This window comes from Suricata suricatta, chromosome 3, assembly GCF_006229205.1.
Source record: "Suricata suricatta isolate VVHF042 chromosome 3, meerkat_22Aug2017_6uvM2_HiC, whole genome shotgun sequence".
Lineage (NCBI taxonomy): Eukaryota > Metazoa > Chordata > Mammalia > Carnivora > Herpestidae > Suricata > Suricata suricatta.
This window is the reverse complement of record NC_043702.1, coordinates 164,410,844-164,428,718: the sequence shown is the minus strand read 5'-3', so window position 1 is coordinate 164,428,718 and position 17,875 is coordinate 164,410,844. Positions and strand designations below refer to the sequence as shown.

Sequence of the window (17,875 nt, the reverse complement as noted above, 5' to 3'; positions counted from 1 at the left end):
ATGGGAGGCGGTGGCAAGCGGTGGCCCCGCTGCAGGAGGGCCCTCGCCCCACCGTTCCCGCCGCCTCCCGCCGCCTGCGGCTGCCAGGCCGTGCGTCCTCCGCCCCGACCGCTACCGCTACAAGTGACCACTTTATTTACGCATTTGTGGGTTTTTATTAAACCTAAAATGGTCAGATACCGAATTTGCAGGACAAAGCGTGATTTCTAAATTAGAAAGCAGGCAGCGGGGAGATCCGTCTTCGGGATTATGGGGAGCCGGCACGGAGCATCCCGCTGACCTCCACAACCCTCCCCGCCTGCCGCGCAGGACCAGAGACCTTGCGCGGGCGGGAAATTAGGACGGACGGGTGCGACCAGGCACGCAGGGCCTAGAACTGAGGCTGGCGAGGAGCGGGCGGTCCTCCGGGGCTCTTCCGGCCGCAGGTCGGAGCAGCACTGGGCGGCGGAGAGCGCCCTCTACAGGGCTTAGGGCGCGGTGCGCTCCTCCCGGCAGCATTGGGGGGTGGCTGGGGGGTGGAGAGGGGGTGGGGGGGTGGAGAGGGCGTGGGGGGGCGGGGGTCATGGTTTGGAAGGTTGTTGGTACTGGCCCAAGATCCGGAGGCTTCTTCCGGGCAGAAGGGAATGTCCAACTGGCGCTGCAGGCACTGACCTCAGTCACTTGCCTCTTTCAAAGCAGGTCATGTTTCAGACAAGGTCAGCCATCAGGGTCAAGGTGGCTTAAGAGTATTAGGCTCCTGTTTGATGTGCAAGACTATTAAATAAAAAAAAAATTATCCTGGGCCACCTGGGTGGCTCAGTTAAGCGTCAGACTTCAGCTCAGGTCATGATCTCAATGTTCGTGGGTTCCAACCCCATACCAAACTCTGCTGACGGCTCAGAGCCTGGAGCTTGCTTCGGATTCTGTCTCTCTCTCTGCCCTTCCCCCTGTTGCACTCTGCCTGCCTCTCTCTCTCTCTCTCTCTCTCTCTCTCTCTCTCTCTCTCTCTCAAAAAGGTAAAAATTTTTTTTAATTATCCCAACACTTGAAAAAGAATGAAACTGGACCTCTCTACATTACATCAGACACAAGAATCAACTCGAAATGATCTACAAAATTAAACATAAGACCTGAAACTATCAATTTTAAGAAAATATAGGGGATAAGCTCCTTGGCAATGATATTTTTGGATAGGACACCAAAAGCAAACACAAAGACACGTGGGACTAGTCAACCTAAAATGTTTGCGTATGAAAAAAGAAACCATCAACAAAATGAAAAGGCAACCTACAGAAAGGGAAAATTTATTTGCAAATCATGTATCTGATAAGGGGTTAATATCCAAAATTATGAAGAACTCCTGTAATTAAATCATAAAACAAAAATCCAATTTAAAAATGAGCAGCTTTGGGCTCATGGCTGGCTCCTTAGTAGAGCATGCAACTCGATCTCAGGTTCAAGTCCCACGCCTGGGTGGCTCAGGCGGTTAAGCATCCAACTTTGGCTCAGGTCATGATTTCATGGTTCATGGGTCTAAGCCCTGTGTCAGGCTTTATGCTGACAGCTCAGAGCCTGGAGCCTGCTTCAGATTCCGTGTCTCCCTCTCTCTCTGCCCCTTCCCTACTCACACTCTGTTTCTCTCTCTCAAAATAACCATTAAAAAGGGGAGCCTGGGTGGTTCAATTTGTTCAGCATCTAACTCATAATCTCACAGTTCATGGGTTCGAGCCCTGCATCGGGCTCTGTGCTGACAGCTCGCAGCCTGGAGCCTGCTTCGGATTCTGTGTCTCCCTCTCTCTGCCCCTCCCCCACTCGTGCTGTCTCTCTCTCAAAAATAAACATTTTTTAAATTATTAAAAAAATAAACACTAAAAAATATTTAATCAAAATTTAAAAAATAAAACCTTAAAAAATGAGCAGAACTTACTAGAAGCCATACAATGGCAAACAGGTACAGGTGCTGGACTTCGCTCAATAGGCAGGAAATGTGAATCAGAACCAGGACGAGGTCATCACCTCACATGTGCTAGAATTGCTCTGATCAAAAAGACCTAAGTGCTGGGGACCATGTGGAGAAAAGGGCACTTGTGCACTGTTAGTGAGAGTGCAAATTGGTGCAGCCACTGTAAGAAACAGTATGGATGATCCTTACAAATTTAAAAACAGAACTGCCAGGGCGCCCGGGAGGCTCAGTCAGTTAAGTGCCGACTTCAGCTCAGGTCATGATCCCTTGGTTGTGAGTTGGAGCCCCTACATCAGGCTCTGTGCTGACAGCTCAGAGCCTGGAGCCTGCTTCTGGTTCTGGGTCTCCCTCTCTCTCTCTCTGCCCCTCCCTCTCTCTCACTTTGTCTCTTTCTCAAAAATAAACATTAAAAAAAAAAGAATTCAGGGCACCTGGGTGGCTCAGTCGGTTAAGCGTCCAGCTTCGGCTCAGGTCATGATCTCACAGTTCCTGGGTTCGAGCCCCGCATCAGGCTTTGTGCTGACAGCTAGCTCAGAGCCTGGAGCCTGCTTCAGATTCTGTGTCTCCCTCTCTCTCTGACCCTCCCCTGCTCACGCTGTCTCTGTCTTTCAAAAATAAATTAAAAAATTAAAAAAAAAAGAATTCACTAAATAATAATAATAAATAAAAACAGAACTGTCATAGCATCCAGCAACTCCACTTCTGGGTATTTACCCAAAGAAAGTGAAAACACCCTTTTGAAAAGATTTTTGCACCCCCATGTCCACGGCAGCATTGTCTCCAAAGCCAAGGCATGGACAACATAAGGGTCCCCCGGATGGATGAACGGATAAAGAAAATGTGGTGTGTGTATACCATGGAATATTATTCAGCCTTATTAAAAATAAATGAAATCATGCCACTCAGGACAAAGTGCATAGACCTTGAGGGTATTATACGAAGTGAAATAAGTCAGATAGAGAATAACAAATACGTATGATCTCATTTATATGTGGAATCTAAAACAAAACAAACACAAAAACATAAACAGCTCACCGATGCAGAGAAAAGACTGGCTTGTCAAAGGCAGGAGGTGGGGAGGTGGGAAAACAAGGGGAGGTGGCCAGAAGATCCCAGCTCCCTGTTGTAAGATAAATGGGCTCAGGGACGCGATGTACGGTCCGCGGACTATAGGGAGCCACGCTGTGTTGTGAATGTGAAAGTTGTTAAGAGATTAAATCTTAAAAGTTCTCGACACAAGAAAAAAACCTTGCAACTGTGTGAAGTAATGGGTGTTAACTACACTGAAACTGTGATCATTTCACAATGCACACACACCACCCCACCTTAAGCTAATCCAGTGTTGTATGTCAATAAAAACAAGACACTTGACATAGAGATATTACACGGGGCTCAACTGTGAGCACAGCAAAGACAAGCGGGGATTACAGCCAAGATGCAGAGAGAGGGGTCAGTGGATGGAGAGTTACTTAATGGGAATCCTCACGGGTAGGAGGATTCTTGCTAAACTGGGCTATGCAGGCCTGGCCAGAATCAAGGTTGAGGCCTCGTAGAGAGGGGGCTTTGGAGGAGCTTGACTAGTTTGGTCAAGGAGAGAGGCACTGTCAAGTTAGGACAAGACAATTCAAGACCTGGCCATGGGGCGCCTGGGAGGCTCAGTCGGTTGGGCGTCCGACCTCAGCTCAGGTCATGACCTCACAGCTCGGGTTCAAGCCCCCCATCGGGCTCTGTGCTGACAGCTCAGAGCCTGGAGCCTGCTTTGGATCTGTGTCTCCTTCTCTCTCTGCCCCTCCCCGACTCACATTCTGTCTCTCCCTCTCTCTCAGAAATAAATAAACATAAAAAAGAGAGAGAGAGACCTGCCCACACGAATGGAGAATATCTTAAATCGGTCAAGGAGAGGCCCCAAAGCAGAGCAAATCCTTTTCCCCCAGCTTGCAATGTACACTGGAGCCCTTAGTGCTCAGGGATGATCTGCCCTTGAACGTTGTTCTTCACCATAGTTAGTCAGGCCTAAACAGATTACATGTGTTGTATTCTCTCTCCGATCCCAAGTCACCCCCTCCGTCCCCAACTTCCGTGAAAGCCAGGAACTGCATTCAGAATGCAGAGGTCAGAATTGCTTCAACTGTTAGAGGCACATCAATGACCACAGTCCTTCTAGGAATGAGCTGGAAGGAGAAGGGCCTCGGCATACCTAGCTTCCTACAAAGAAATGTTGACTGATGGTGACGCGAGCCACCAGAAGAGAGTGGATGGCCACACGCCTCAGAGTAACACAGGGCTCGTCCATATGCCCCATATTCTCCACAGAAGAGCTATCTCACGGACACGAAATTTTGTGTATTTCTGTTTCCCTCCCTCCCTAATTTCTATTCAGAAATTTATTTTTTAAATTTGTATTTATTCATTTAAGCAATCTCCACATCCCATGTGGAACTCGAACTCACAACCCCAAGATCAAGAGTCCCGTGCTCTTCTGACTAAGCCAGTCAACTGCCTCTCTCTTCAGAAAATTTTTTTTCCTTCAGAAATGTAAAATGAAAATCCTGCTTCTCTATTTCAATGGCTGACTTTACAGTTAGCATGATTTTTCAATGTCATCATTTCCAAAACTTAGTGCAGGACAGAGCTAACTTAACCCTTCCTCCTCACGGGGTGCTGGGAATGGAGGTTCATTTCGGCCCCAGAACCCAGCCAAGGAACAGCTGCTCGTCACCGGCCACTGGCCAGTCTCCTCACAGTCCCTGGCCATCACGCCTCAGGGGGGTCATCTGTATTGTTCATGATGTCCCCGGCATCCCCCCAACCACAAGAGGTAATGTCTGTGGAGCCCCCTCATTTCCCTGGAGGGGAGCTCTCCGCAAGGCTACTCAGAAAAGGGTCAAGAAAAATGAATGACAGTGACCAGAGTTCTAACATAAAATGAAAAACAGCCCAGGAAGCAGGAAGTACAACTGAGACTCATTTATTAATAATAAAGAAACCACCAAATTATAAGTGGGTTAATTCAGCCACATGTTACTTCAGTGAGGGTTTTTGTTTGGTCAAACCAAAATAGTTCATTTCTCTTATTTTTTGCACCAAATTATTTGCACCTAAAAATTATTTGCACCCAAAAAAATGTGCTCATCCTTTCCTCCTGCTCACTCCTGCTCTCAAAATTCCATTTGTTTTCAAATCCCATGTTTTCTTTGTCATACTTGTGATTCCAGGCGGTGAATCTGGTGGTTGTACACAAGCTGCTTTTGTATGGCTTCATCGAATATGAAAACAGGAGCTTAAAATAACTTCCACGCTCAAGTACAACCTGATTCCCTACTTTGGGGTCCAGAGCACATGAGCAAAATGGTGACAGGATTCAACAGCCATGTAAAGAACAAAAACAAGGATTTGTGGTAACACGGATAAGGCACATCAGAAACAATGATCTTGTTCCATTTCTCCCAAAACACGAATGACAGGTGATAATATAAACACTTAGGAAAAAATTTGCAGCTTTTTAACTGATTCTTTCAACTTTCTTTACTCAGTATTAACATCAGGGACTGAGAACTGTAATCACTAGAGGAACATTCAAAATAATTTCATAGACAATTTTATTTATTTAAAGAGTCCTCATTATGTCAAATTTATATACCTGCTTATTGCTGAATCACCTGTACTACTTTTCCTGTGTTAACCTGGAGCACGTGTAACTTCAAAAAGTTAAAACGAGGTTCACTTCCAGGGTGAAGATGGTCAAAGGCTGGGGAGCGAGGATGGGCCGAGGTGGTGGTGTGGCGGTCGGTCACGTCCTAATCAGAGCCTCCTTGGACACAGAAAGCTGAACAAACGACAAGACCCTCGGATTACTTGGTTATTTCTCCTACAGGCCATTACTCACAAGCTCACAGAACAGTCACTCAGTATGGTTAAAAGGCAGGAAACGTAAACTATGTCCCGCGCCAAATTACCTTAAGGGAAATGAGCAGCCTGTGAAGACTGAGTGGCCCACCCAGTTCTGGCCAGGGCCCAGAGCCCAGATCTCTCTAACAGGACAGGCGGCGGCACACGAGGGAAGAACACTTCTGAAAGCCATTAGTCAAGGGGCGCCTGGGTGGCTCAGTCGGTTAAGTGTCTGACTTTAGCTGAGGTCATCATCTCATAGTTCATGGGTTTGAACCCCATGTCGGGCTCTGTGCTGACGGCTCAGAGCCTGGAGCTGCTTTGGGTTATGTATCTCCCTCTCTCTCTGCCCCTCCCCAGGTCACTCTCTGTCTCTCTCTCTCCCAAAAAATAAATATTTAAAAAAAATTTTTTTTAATTAAAAAAAAAAGAAAGCCATTAGTCAAGATATTAAAAACTATGCCTGTCTCCCACAAGTCAATAATTCCACTTTAGCAATCTAACAAAAAACACACAATTTGAAAGTGGCTCTGCATACAAAGATATATATTATGAATTATTTATAACAATACTCTAAAATGCTGTTTAGAACGTGTCATAAATAAAAAAAAAAGGAACGGGTCATATAGTCCTGCAATGTAATGCTATGAAGCCATCAGAAATGACATTTGAAAAGACTGGAAGTCTATGAAACTGTGTTTGATACATACTTCTGTATATATTTATCATATATATGTATGCTATATATCTGCATATATTACATGATATACAACATACACCTGTATGGTACATATTACACATGTATATATTATGTATGATAATATATCTGTACATTTTATATACATATACACACACACACACACAAATCATGGCTACATTAAACCAAAAAACAACCAGAATTTTAAAAATTTTTTTAGAGAGAGAGCGGGCAGGGGGCGGGGGGGAGAGAAAATCCTCAGCAGGCTCCACACTGTCAGCCCAGAGCCCAACTGGGACTTGATCCCACACACCATGAGATCACAACCTGAGCCAAAATCAAGAGTCAGATGCTTAACCAATTGAGCCACCTGGGGAACATCCAGAATAAAATTTTTAGACAGTGTCAACTGGTGATTTCTTTCCTCAACTTTGCTGGTATTTTCTAACGTCACCATGAGGAACATGCATTGCATCTATAATGGAACAGATAAACTCTTATATAATTAAGTTTTAAATTTTAAGTGGATAAGTAACCCCAGTGCAAATATTAACTGCTATTTTTGTCCGGTTTTAATCAACCTGTCACATAAAGGACCCAGAATGCAGAAACCGTAGTAGGCACACAAAGTAGAGGAGCAACATGACCGTTATTTTTAAAGCATGGACGGCAGGACAAATGCCCACAGTGTGTGGGGGAGGGGGTGGTGCGGGGAGTGCTCCATAAGAAAGCTGAAAGGAAGCTGGGGGCCCAGTGGCCAACAGCATCTCTGTCGTGTGAGGGATCTGGGCCCTCACACATCCCTCACCACACCCACAGCTTGCACCCTGCGTACATCTTAGGCCACCACCCCTGCCTAGCCTTTCACATTCCCTCTCAGCTCCAGTCCACCCACGCATGTAAAGAGCAAAATTTAACTGAGTAAACTGGAATGTCTAATTGACTTTATTAAATGATTCATGAATCAGGCAGGATCCCATCTAGCAAGTAGAGAGGACCTCCGCTGTGGTAAACCAAAGATAGATTTTTTCTTTTATATATATATTTTTTAATGTTTTATTTATTTTTGAGAGAGAGAGAGGGACAACTCGAGCAGGGGAGGGTCAGAGAGAAAGGGAGACATAGAATCGGAAGCAGGCTCCAGGCTCTGAGCTAGCTGTCAGTACAGAGCCTGACGTGGGGCTCAAACCCACAAACCGTGAGATCATGACCTGAGCCGAAGCTGACATTTAACCAACTGAGCCACCCAGGCGCCCCAAAAGAAAGATTTTTAAAGGCAGAGAGAAGATATTGAAAAAAGAAGGAAGGAAGAAAAAGAAAGAAAGGAAGGAAGGAAGGAAGGAAGGAAGGAAGGAAGAAAGAAAAAGAAAGAAAGAAAGAAAGAAAGAAAGAAAGAAAGAAAGAAAGAAAGAAAGAAAGAAAGAAGAAAGAAAAAGAAGGAGGAAGGAAGAAAAAGAGACAGAGAGAGACTTTATTAGCAAGCAGTGTGCTGTTTAGGTAAGGGCGCCCTTCTCAGGAGAGTGGAGGGATATATCCAGCAATTTGCTACTATTGACCAGGAAATTCCACATTGCCTGGTTAAAAATTACATTCCTGGGGGTTTGAAACTGCAGTCAGGTTAGGTATTCAGTCTTGGTTTATTGACTTGAAACTTTAACCTAAGTGGAGCCATTGTGGGGCTGTGGTTTTCTTGTTAACAATTTCCTTCTCTCAATCAGAGTATCAGCTTAACAGAGTTGTGCTCAAAATCTAAGGCATTAGTGTCATTGTCAGCTGTGCTCTGTGATCCTCAAACCTTCTGTGGAACCTCTGTGTGGCATTCACAGGTCTGATGTTTTTGTTTTATCTCTGTGATATTCGCACCTCAAGGTTTACATTCTTTAAGTCTATCATCCTCCTTGGTCCTTTCCTGGCTATTGTAGTCTTAGGAAGATCATTTGCTTGGTGCCTAGTGCTTGCGATCAGGCACCTAGATATTTTGGAAGGACACAATGCACCAGGAAGATTATTATAATCTCTGTAAGCAGGATAATCCCCAGTGTTTGGAGTGCACTTTGAAGCCTTGATCCCCAAAACCCACACCAACCAAAATGAAGTAAGTCAAAGAAAGACCCCTCTGAAGGAGTCATCCCTTTAAGCCGAGCGGCTGGCTCAGCGATCTTACGTAATTGAGTGTCCATTTCCCCAGACGTGTTAACCCAGGCACAGCAGCCACAATGCAAACACCTCCTCGCTCAGCTAAACAATGACGAAGAGCTATCCTGTTATCAAGAACTACTTTGACAGGCGGTCCCAGGATCTTTGCTGGACAGCTACTGCATTAGCAGCACATTCTGTAGTAATTGTAAGAATTACGAAGTTAGCCTCATTGACATTTATTCCTCACTAGGGAAACAGGGACCTGCTGAAAGGAGTGAATCCTGAATTACGGAACTCTGCTGTAGGTCCTTTTTTAACTCGACAATGTAAATTTAGCCTTAGCTATGGTCTGCAAGATAATAATGAGGATGTTATCAGGATGCGGAGAAAGAGGATCTCTTTTGCACTGCTGGTGGGAATGTAAAGTGGTGCAGCCGCTCTGGAAAATAGTATGGAGGTTCCTCAAAAAATTAAAAATAGAACTACCCTATGACCCAGCAATTGCACTATTAGGTGTTTGCCCAAGGGATACAGGCGTGCTGTTTCAAAGGGGCACATGCACCCCAATGTTTATGGCAGCGCTATCGACAATAGCCAAAGTATGGAAAGATTTCAAACATTCATCATGGATAAAGAAGATGTGGTATATATATGGAGTCCTACTCAGCAATCAAAAAGAATGAAATCTTGCCATTTGCAACTATGTGGATGGAACTAGAAGGTATTATGCTAAGCGAAATTAATTAGTCAGAGAAAGATAAATACTATATGACTTCACTCATATGAGGAATTTAAGATTCAAAACAGATGAACATAAGGGAAGGGAAGCAAAAATAATATAAAAACAGGGAGGGGACAAAACATAAGAGACTCTTAAATATGGAGAACAAAGAGAGGGTTACTGGAGGGGCTGTGGGACGGGAGATGGACCAAATGAGTAAAGGGCATTAAGGAATCTACTCCGGAAATCATCGTTGCACTATGTGCTAACTTGGAAGTAAATTAAAAAATAAATAAATTATTAATTTAAAAAATAATAATGGGGATGTTATCTTGCCACACTAAGGCCAGAGGGAAGGAAAGAATGAGAAGCACTCTAGGTTCCAAGTATGAAGTCTTGATCCGTGTCTTGGGTAGAGGCAGTCTACCGTGATGTCAAGGATTTCTCTTCTTTGTCAATTTAACTTCTAGGTCTTCAGGGTCGGTAGGGGAGCAGATACCATGGGGAGCCTTCTTTTGCTTTGTGATGTGTATCCACGACTTACTCCCTTCTAGTTCGTCCATCAGGGGACCCACCTCAAAATATCCATAAGCCCTAACTGACCACTAGGCTACTTACATCCAGGCACAGGTTCCAAAAAAGGGAAAATTCCACCTCCTCATCGCCCCCTTTAAGCCAGCCCCAACCCACTGCTTCACTGTCGAGGGTCTCTGCTCTGCTGCCCTGACCGTTGTCCCCTTGACGTGTATTCAGGAAACCTCCACCTTTGTTCTGCTGCAGGTGAATTCTTGATCACAGCCCATGCCACCTGCGTCCACGGGATCATTCGTCCCACATTTGTTGCCCCTCCCACCCGACTGACAACAGACACCACAATGTGCTTAATAAAGCCGGATTCACGAACCGCTTATTAAAGCCAGTTAGGTCTTCATTTTTACTTGGTTAAATTTTGTGTTTTAACAGCTCCCAACAATTATGTATAGAGTAACCACAAAGGGGCACCTGGTGGCCGAGTGGGTTAAGTGTCGGAGTCTTGGTTTCAGCTCAGGTCATGATCTCATGGTTCGTGGGATCGAGCCCCAAATCAGGCTCCGTGGTGACAGATATGAAGCCTGCTTGGGGTTCTCTCTCGCCCTCTCTCTCCCTGCCCCTCCCCCACTGATGCTTTCTCCCTCCCTGTCTCTCTCTCTCAAAATAAATAAACATGAAAAAGCAAAACATTAACCATAAAAACTATGAGATGTGAGGAGGAGTCATTCATGCTTTCAAGCTATTCTGCTTTTGTTTACAAATCCTCTAAGTGATAACAAGTGCTTAATTGGCTAGCAAACTCTAGTAGGGTAAAAGTTTTATATTTCATTTTGATAACTCTAAAGACATGTCTATTTTACTTAAACCAATAACCTTAGGTTAGCTTTAATACTGAATATTGCTCAGATCATGTGAAGCCGGGAAACACTGGGGTTAGTTTCTATCTGTTTGAGAGTTCTAGAATGTCCAATCCTTACAAATGCTTGCGTTCAAATCAACCAAATGGAGCTGTTTTGCAAATAAATTTTAGCACTACCATCCAGAGGTAGGAAAATATGTCACATTTATAATATACACACAAACACACAGATGTAAAAACCTTATAGTCACTAGTACTGCAGGAGAAGATCTTTCAAGATTGTATCTGTCTCTGGAATTAAGGAGGCTTGCTAGAGTTTGGACACAAGTGTCCTTAGAATAGTTTGTATTTTCAAAAAGTTTTTCTTTTTTCCCCTGAGTTTCAGGTACCTGGCTGTGGGCTATGTTTAAATTTCAAAGACATGATAAGATGTTCAGCTTTAAGGAACACAGAAAGAATGGAAAGTCCGCCAAGAAGGACTTTTGTTTCCTAAGGCCAATATTTTATAAGCTTTTTGAAACAGACAAGGGTAGTGTTGGGGTTGGTAAAGGAACAAGTGAATTTTGAATTGCTTCTAACGCTGACTTATGTTTTGCAAAATATCTGTGAGAAAGGACAGTAAAATCCTAAAAAAAAATTGGATTGTAACTTAAATGACAGTAGGGGTTGATCCACCCATCCAATTATGGTATCCCCAATTTGCTTTTACCCACTTGGTTTATAGTTCAAATTTTAAATATTTCTGGCAGGAGCGCCTGGGTGGCTCAGTTGGCTAAGCTCCAACTTCAGCTCAGGTCATGGTCCATGGTCTTTTGGTTTGTGAGTTCAAACTGCTTCGGGCTCTGTGCTGACAGCTCAGAGCCTAATCCTGCTTTGAATTCTGTGTCTCCCACTCTCTCTGCCCCTCCCTCACCTGCTCACTCTCTCTCCTGCTTTCTCTCTCAAAAATAAATAAACATTAAATATTTGTGGCGGTACAGAATCCCCCTCGAGAAGAAGATGGTCTTCAATGAGAGGGCAATGGTTATTACCCTCCCCAAAGCTGAAGTCTCTCTAGGACAGCTAAAAGAAAGAACCAACAACCCCAAGTTCCAGACAGGCAGAAAGCCAAGCCCACTGAAACAAAACAAGACAAACAAGACAAGCAGAAAGGCAACGGTTAGCACTGGGAGAGAAAGGATCTATAAACAACAGGTTTGGATTTGGAAAGGAAGGGACAATGTGAAATTTTATTTTTCTCTCTCAGCTGGGCGCTACAGACTGATTCAGAAGAGCTGATTCGGGTAAGCATGTTTTACCCTTTGAGGACCTCTGCCAGTTTTCCTAGGAGGCCCTCTGCAATGATGACAGTAAGAATCATGGCTCATATCCACTGAGCATTTCTTGTTTCTTATAGAGGCTGCTTTGATGCAACAGACTTGAGCCACAGAAACTTGAACAAGGCAAAGCGGCCCTCAGCGACCACGGAGCCAGATGCAAACAGTCGCATTAAGCTTTAAGCTCTAACCATTGGGCTACTTAAAACTGGGCACAGCTCCCAAGATTGCTAAAAAAGGGGAAATTCCACATGTCCCCACACTCCCTCACTCTGCTCTGCAACTACAGCCCCACCACCACCACCACCACCTCGTGGCAGTCTCTCCTTTTAGATCTCCCCCTTGCTCCCTTGCTGTGTATTCAATAAACTTCTATCCCCTTTGCTCTGCCCTGGGTAAATTCCTTCCTGGCCCATGCTCGCTGCCCCACCTAGAAGAGATGTCCCACATTTCTGCTGCAATGCTGCAACTTTATATAGATTAATCCTCAAAATATTGTTTTGGGGAGGACTATCTGTATTCCCACTTTGCAGACAGGGTACTAAGGCTGAGAGGTTAAATAACACAACCAAATTAGGCAATGGAGCTGCTAGGATCATGAACTGTCTGCACTGCCGGGACTACTACCCATGCTGTCCTCCAGGATGGTTAAGCAAGAAGGTGAGAAGGTCAGGCCAGAATTAGAAAGAAGGATGGTCAAGGGTTTCAGACATGAGGTAACTTTCAGAACTGAGTTTGGTTTTTTGAGAAGACTTGCTTAAAAACTTCACTTTAAAGTCTTCCAAATGACTTTATTTCTATAATTTGGGGGTCAGGCTGAAATCAGTGTGAGAGCATGATTTTCTACCTCATAATTCAGAACCCAAGCATCTTGGTGCACTAATACTTTTCAAGCTTTAAATCATATTTTAAAAATAAATTTTACGGGGCACCTGGGTGGCTCAGCTGGTTAAGCGTCTGACTTCGGCTCAGGTTACGATCTCACGGTTTGTGAGTTTGAGTCCCCCATCAGGCTCTGTGCTGACAGCTCAGAGCCTGGAGCCTGCTTCCGATTCTGTGTCTCCCTCTCTCTCTCCGCCCCTCCCATGTTTGTGCTCTGCCTCTCTCTCTCTCTCTCAAAAATAAACAAAAAAGTTTTTAAAAATAAATTTCACAAAAATTATTCAATGTTTTTCTCCAGGTTGATATTGAATAATTAAACACTTCCCTTTAAAAAAAGAAAAGCCAACACAGAACTCTTGTGACCTGCTCACCTTCATTTCCTTCTTCCTTAATGACCTGACAACATCTACCTGCCTTGTGCTGGGGCTCCTGCATCAGCATTGTATCCCCGAGGGGGAAGTCAGAGAGAAGCCTACGTGGAATAAATCAGATTGCTGAGGGAAGAAGAAGAAAACGCATTTTTCCAACTCCAAAGAGCAGACCACAAACCGCTCATTCTGCTAAGAGTTAAAGCAGCAAAACATAAACACATCTCAACACCGGAAACCGTGGCCGTGGCTTTGAGGCGCTGCGTTCCGGCAGCAAAGCCGGCCCTTGGCCGTACCCTGTCACGGCACCATCCGATACACGGGGTCCCCAACGTTCAAGCTGCCGACTTTCTCCACCGAGTAATAGACCCCAAACAGTGGGGACGACTTGTAGATCTGCTTCTCAGAAGGATCACACAGGCGGTAGCTGAAAGAAGCAAAAATTCACCGTCAGGCACAAGAGGGAACTAGGAACCTAAGCGCTCTCAACGGAATTCGGGTTTTTATTCTCAGGGGACCTATAAACAAACAGCAAGTCTCTTCTCCGTGGACAGAGAAATCTGGGGGCGACTAGTCCAACGGCACATAATCCTGGTTTTTCTAGAAGCATCCTGGGAGTCCAAACAATCTGTCCACGGCTTCAGCTTGAGGCCAAAAAGAAAAAAGTCTACATGTTACTCAAAATAAGTGGTGTGTTAAAAATGAATAAATAAGTGTTGTGTTTGCATGTATACCTCCAACTTCACAACTCCCTGAAACCAATGCTCGCTCAGTCTCAAAAAGGAGCTGCCCTTTTGTTCAGTACATTTCCGTTTTAAGTCCTATGCCTTCCAACCCCCAGGTTTACAAGCCGAAAGCTGAGTTTCTTTGGTGAACAAAAATGAAGACACAGATACAAATGGCGCAGGGCCTGGGGTGGGTGCCTGGGTGGCTCAGTTGGTTAAGTGTCTGTCTTCAGATTAGGTCATGATCTCACAGTTCATGGGTTTGAGTCCCATATCAGGCTCTGTACTGACAGCTCAGAACCTGGAGTCTGCTTCGGATTCTCTCTTTCTCTCTCTCTCTGCCCCTTCGTCACTCACTCTCTGTCTCTGTCTCTCTCTGTCTCTCTCTCTCTCTCTCTCAAAAATAAAACATTTTTAAAAATGGCACAGGGCTGGACTACTGGTGAAGTCATTCTTTTCTTCAAAAGACTTTTCTAAAGAAAACTAACTGCATCTCAAAAATCAAAAAGCAAAGTAGAATTGTATATTGGGGTCATGGACCCCAAAAAGTGGGAGTCTATTATTACCCTCTTCTAAGTCAAATCCATTGGAAACAAATAACAAAACAGAGAAAAGGGAAACAAAACAGAATACACCTCCCCCCAAAATGTCAACTTAGTTTCAAAGACACAGTCTGTATTGATAACTGAAGGCAGCCAAAGCGCCTTCAACAGCAAAACAAAACACTTCACCATAGAAGCTCCTGAAGAAACAAACTGACAACTCACTATGTTCCAGTATTTCTAATATTTCATTATACAACTTCAAGGAGTCTTGCATTCCTTCATGTTGAGTCTAATAAAGAAATCTGAGTTGCAATAAAAATAATTACAGTATTCAAGATCTTAATTTGGAAACACACATGTGGATGTTATTAAAATTTGATGTGAGGGGGCGCCTGGGTGGCTCAGTCGGTTAAGCATCTGACTCTTGATATTGGCTCAGGTTGTGATCTCATGGTTTGTGAGACCGAGCCCCACATCAGGCTCTGTGCTGATGGTGTGGAGCCTGTCTGGGATTCTCTCTCTCCCTCTCTCTGCCCCTCCCCCGCTTGTGCACTCTCTCTCAAAATAAATAAACTTTAAAAAAAATCTGTCAAAAGATTCATCCATACAAAAAGGGGAAGCAACTTCCGCGAACCAACAGACACACCAACTCGAACACAAAGAAGGCGGAGTGAAAGGTGCTCAGACAGGGCTCCTACACCCACAGGTAATTCTAGGATGGGGATAATATTAAAAATACACTGGACCCACTGGTGTTTACCTCTTCAGAGTTTCCAGCGGCTCCTTCCTGTCGATCACTCCGGTGTCCGGGTCTACAGTGGTCAAAATGCACCTGTCATTCAAAAACCAAGAGTCAGGAACGGCTGCAAGCCAATGGACGTGCCACACCCCAGACGCTGACTCTTTCGAGAACCCTTACCTGGGACAAGCCAAAACCCTCTTCATCTCGACGCTGCCGATGAGGAGTTCATCCCAGGTATCCTGAGAGGAAAGGAAAAGTCATCTTGTGATTTCGTTAGTCTTTAAAGCAGTTTATTCCTTGGCTGGTGCCAACTACGAAGCTAGAAGAAGAGACCACAGCAAGACACCAAGAAGTATCTCCCAAAGGGACTCAAAGGGAGACGGCACACTGGGGAGTCCAGGATCTACCTACTCTTCACTCACGGTCTCAGACACCGGACTCTGTCAGCGCAGCAAGAACAGACCTTACTGGGGGGCAGTTGGCCGTGAGAATCCTAAATGAACTAGAAGGCCATTTATTGATATATAGTGAGAAGTGTACGGCTTGTGAGAAAGCCCACTTTGTCCTTAACAGCTAAGCGACAGTAGAAGCCAAGTTAAAAATCAGATGGTTCTTTGGAGGCACCTGGATGGCTCAGTAGGTTGAGCGTCCGACATCAGCTCAGGTCATGATCTCACGGTTCGTGGGTTCCAGCCCCACGTTGTGCTCTGTGCTGACAGCTCAGAGCCTGGAACCTGTCTCAGATTCTGTGTCTCCCTCTGTCTCTGCCCCTCCCCTGCTTGTTCTACCGCTCTCTCTCTCAAAAGTAAATAACCATTAAACACTTAAAGAAAAATCTGATAGTTCTTTGTCCAGTGGATCATCGCCCAAGGGAACTCGGTTATGAGTCACACATTCAATCAACACTTCCACTTCCGCAGAGGGGTCCACAGCCCCTGGCCCTGCCTGCTTTCAGTGGGCGGCGCAGACATCTGCCTCAAGGCGGCACTAAATCCTCCCCACTCTGAAGAAGTGACTATAATGATCCCCATTTTGCACAAAGAAATGAAGACCTGCAGAGATTACGTGTTCTCAGGGTCACGGCAGCTAGGTTTGAAAAGTTCAGATTCCGAAGGCCAGGCTTCTAACCACCCAGCTTTTATTTTATTATTTTTTTAAATGTCTTTATTTTTGAAAGAGAGACAGAGAAACAGAAAGTGAGCAGGGGAGGGGCAGAGAAAAGAGGAGATACAGATTCTGAAACAGGTTCCAGGCTCTGAGCTAGCTGTCAGCACAGAGCCCGATGCGGGGCTCGAACCCACGAACCGTGAGATCATGACGTGAGCCAAAGTCGGACGCTTAACCAACTGAGCCACCCACCCCGCTTTTAAATCAATCTCTGTCTCTGTTGATCCGTCCACACATCCACAGATACAAACCCATACATGTATATGCACGCATATGGAGATCATACAGATTATGTATACACACATACACGACTCATACACAAACTCACAGACTCACGCACACACACAACGAGGGTGTGTGATGGGATCTCTTGCTAACAGGGAAGCCATCTGTGGAGTCCCAAGTTCACAGGACAACCCTCTGTCCAGGCCTCAGCAGGGAGCGGTGAAAGGCGGTAGGAGATGGAGCTCACTACCGACTCCATAAACCAACATCAGTATCTGTCATCAGATGCAATAAAAATGTCCCTTGAACATTTGTTTCCTGATCTCAACCCAAGTGACGTTTGGAAGCCATAGGTCCAAGGGATTTGGTGAGAAGTCGGTGCCCAGGTAAGGAACCGAGGCACCATTTCCTCTCCTCTGCTCCTTTGCTCCCCTCAGGGGACATGAGAGTTTCCGCAGGAGGCAGGACGGAGCAGCGGGGAGGGACTGGCATGTGACATTTCCCCTTCCACTCCTGATAACGGGGCTCCAATAATGCTCTGGCCCTCTTCCGGGGTGCATGAACTTCCCAGGCTTCCCGGGGTGACTGAGCAAACACAGGAAAGGTACTCCAGTACCTAATGGGGGTCTTCCTGGCTCACAAATCTACAGAATATGAGCACAGCAGATGTAAAGCGACCTCTGTGGATGCCCCGGGGTCCCAACCACCATTTATGAAGGCGGTGCTGTGAGGAAATAAAATCTGTGCCAAACAACCAGTTGACAGATGAACGGCACAGCCCTCAGGACAGGCAAGGATCACCGTGGAACAAATAGAATCTCTGCACCCTACTTCTGGCATGCCGCATGCAAACAGCCAAATCTAAGACAACCAGAGCACGTGGCTCACCTGCGGGAACGTGACCCCCCCGCCCCCCAGGAGGAGGACCAGTAATAGACCGACGGGTGGTGTGCCACCCAGGCTGGGGGGGAGGGGGAACTTGGCGCCAAAAAGGTTGGACGCACTTGGCCACACTTGGCCACACGAGGGCGCTGTGGCCCCAAGAATGTGAGCCCATCAGTCCCTCCAGCACCTTCCTTTCAGTGCTTTTGCACAAGGGATGGTGAATTTCATATTTAAAGTCACCAA

The 17,875-nt window shown here is 45.4% G+C and overlaps 1 protein-coding gene across 1 annotated transcript in view; it reads right to left on the bottom strand.

Annotated features, from left to right (window-relative positions):
* Positions 1-4,894: 4,894 nt before the first annotated feature.
* MARC2 (mitochondrial amidoxime reducing component 2) overlaps positions 4,895-17,875 on the bottom strand; it is a gene marked incomplete at its 5' end in the record, with an annotated part of 31,791 nt that continues 18,810 nt past the window's right edge. Inside the window, 4 exons of the mRNA XM_029933408.1 lie at positions 4,895-5,768; positions 13,640-13,770; positions 15,374-15,445; positions 15,533-15,594. Of these exons, the coding sequence (XP_029789268.1) occupies positions 13,644-13,770; positions 15,374-15,445; positions 15,533-15,594 (261 nt within the window). The remainder of the gene's footprint in view (positions 5,769-13,639; positions 13,771-15,373; positions 15,446-15,532; positions 15,595-17,875) is intronic.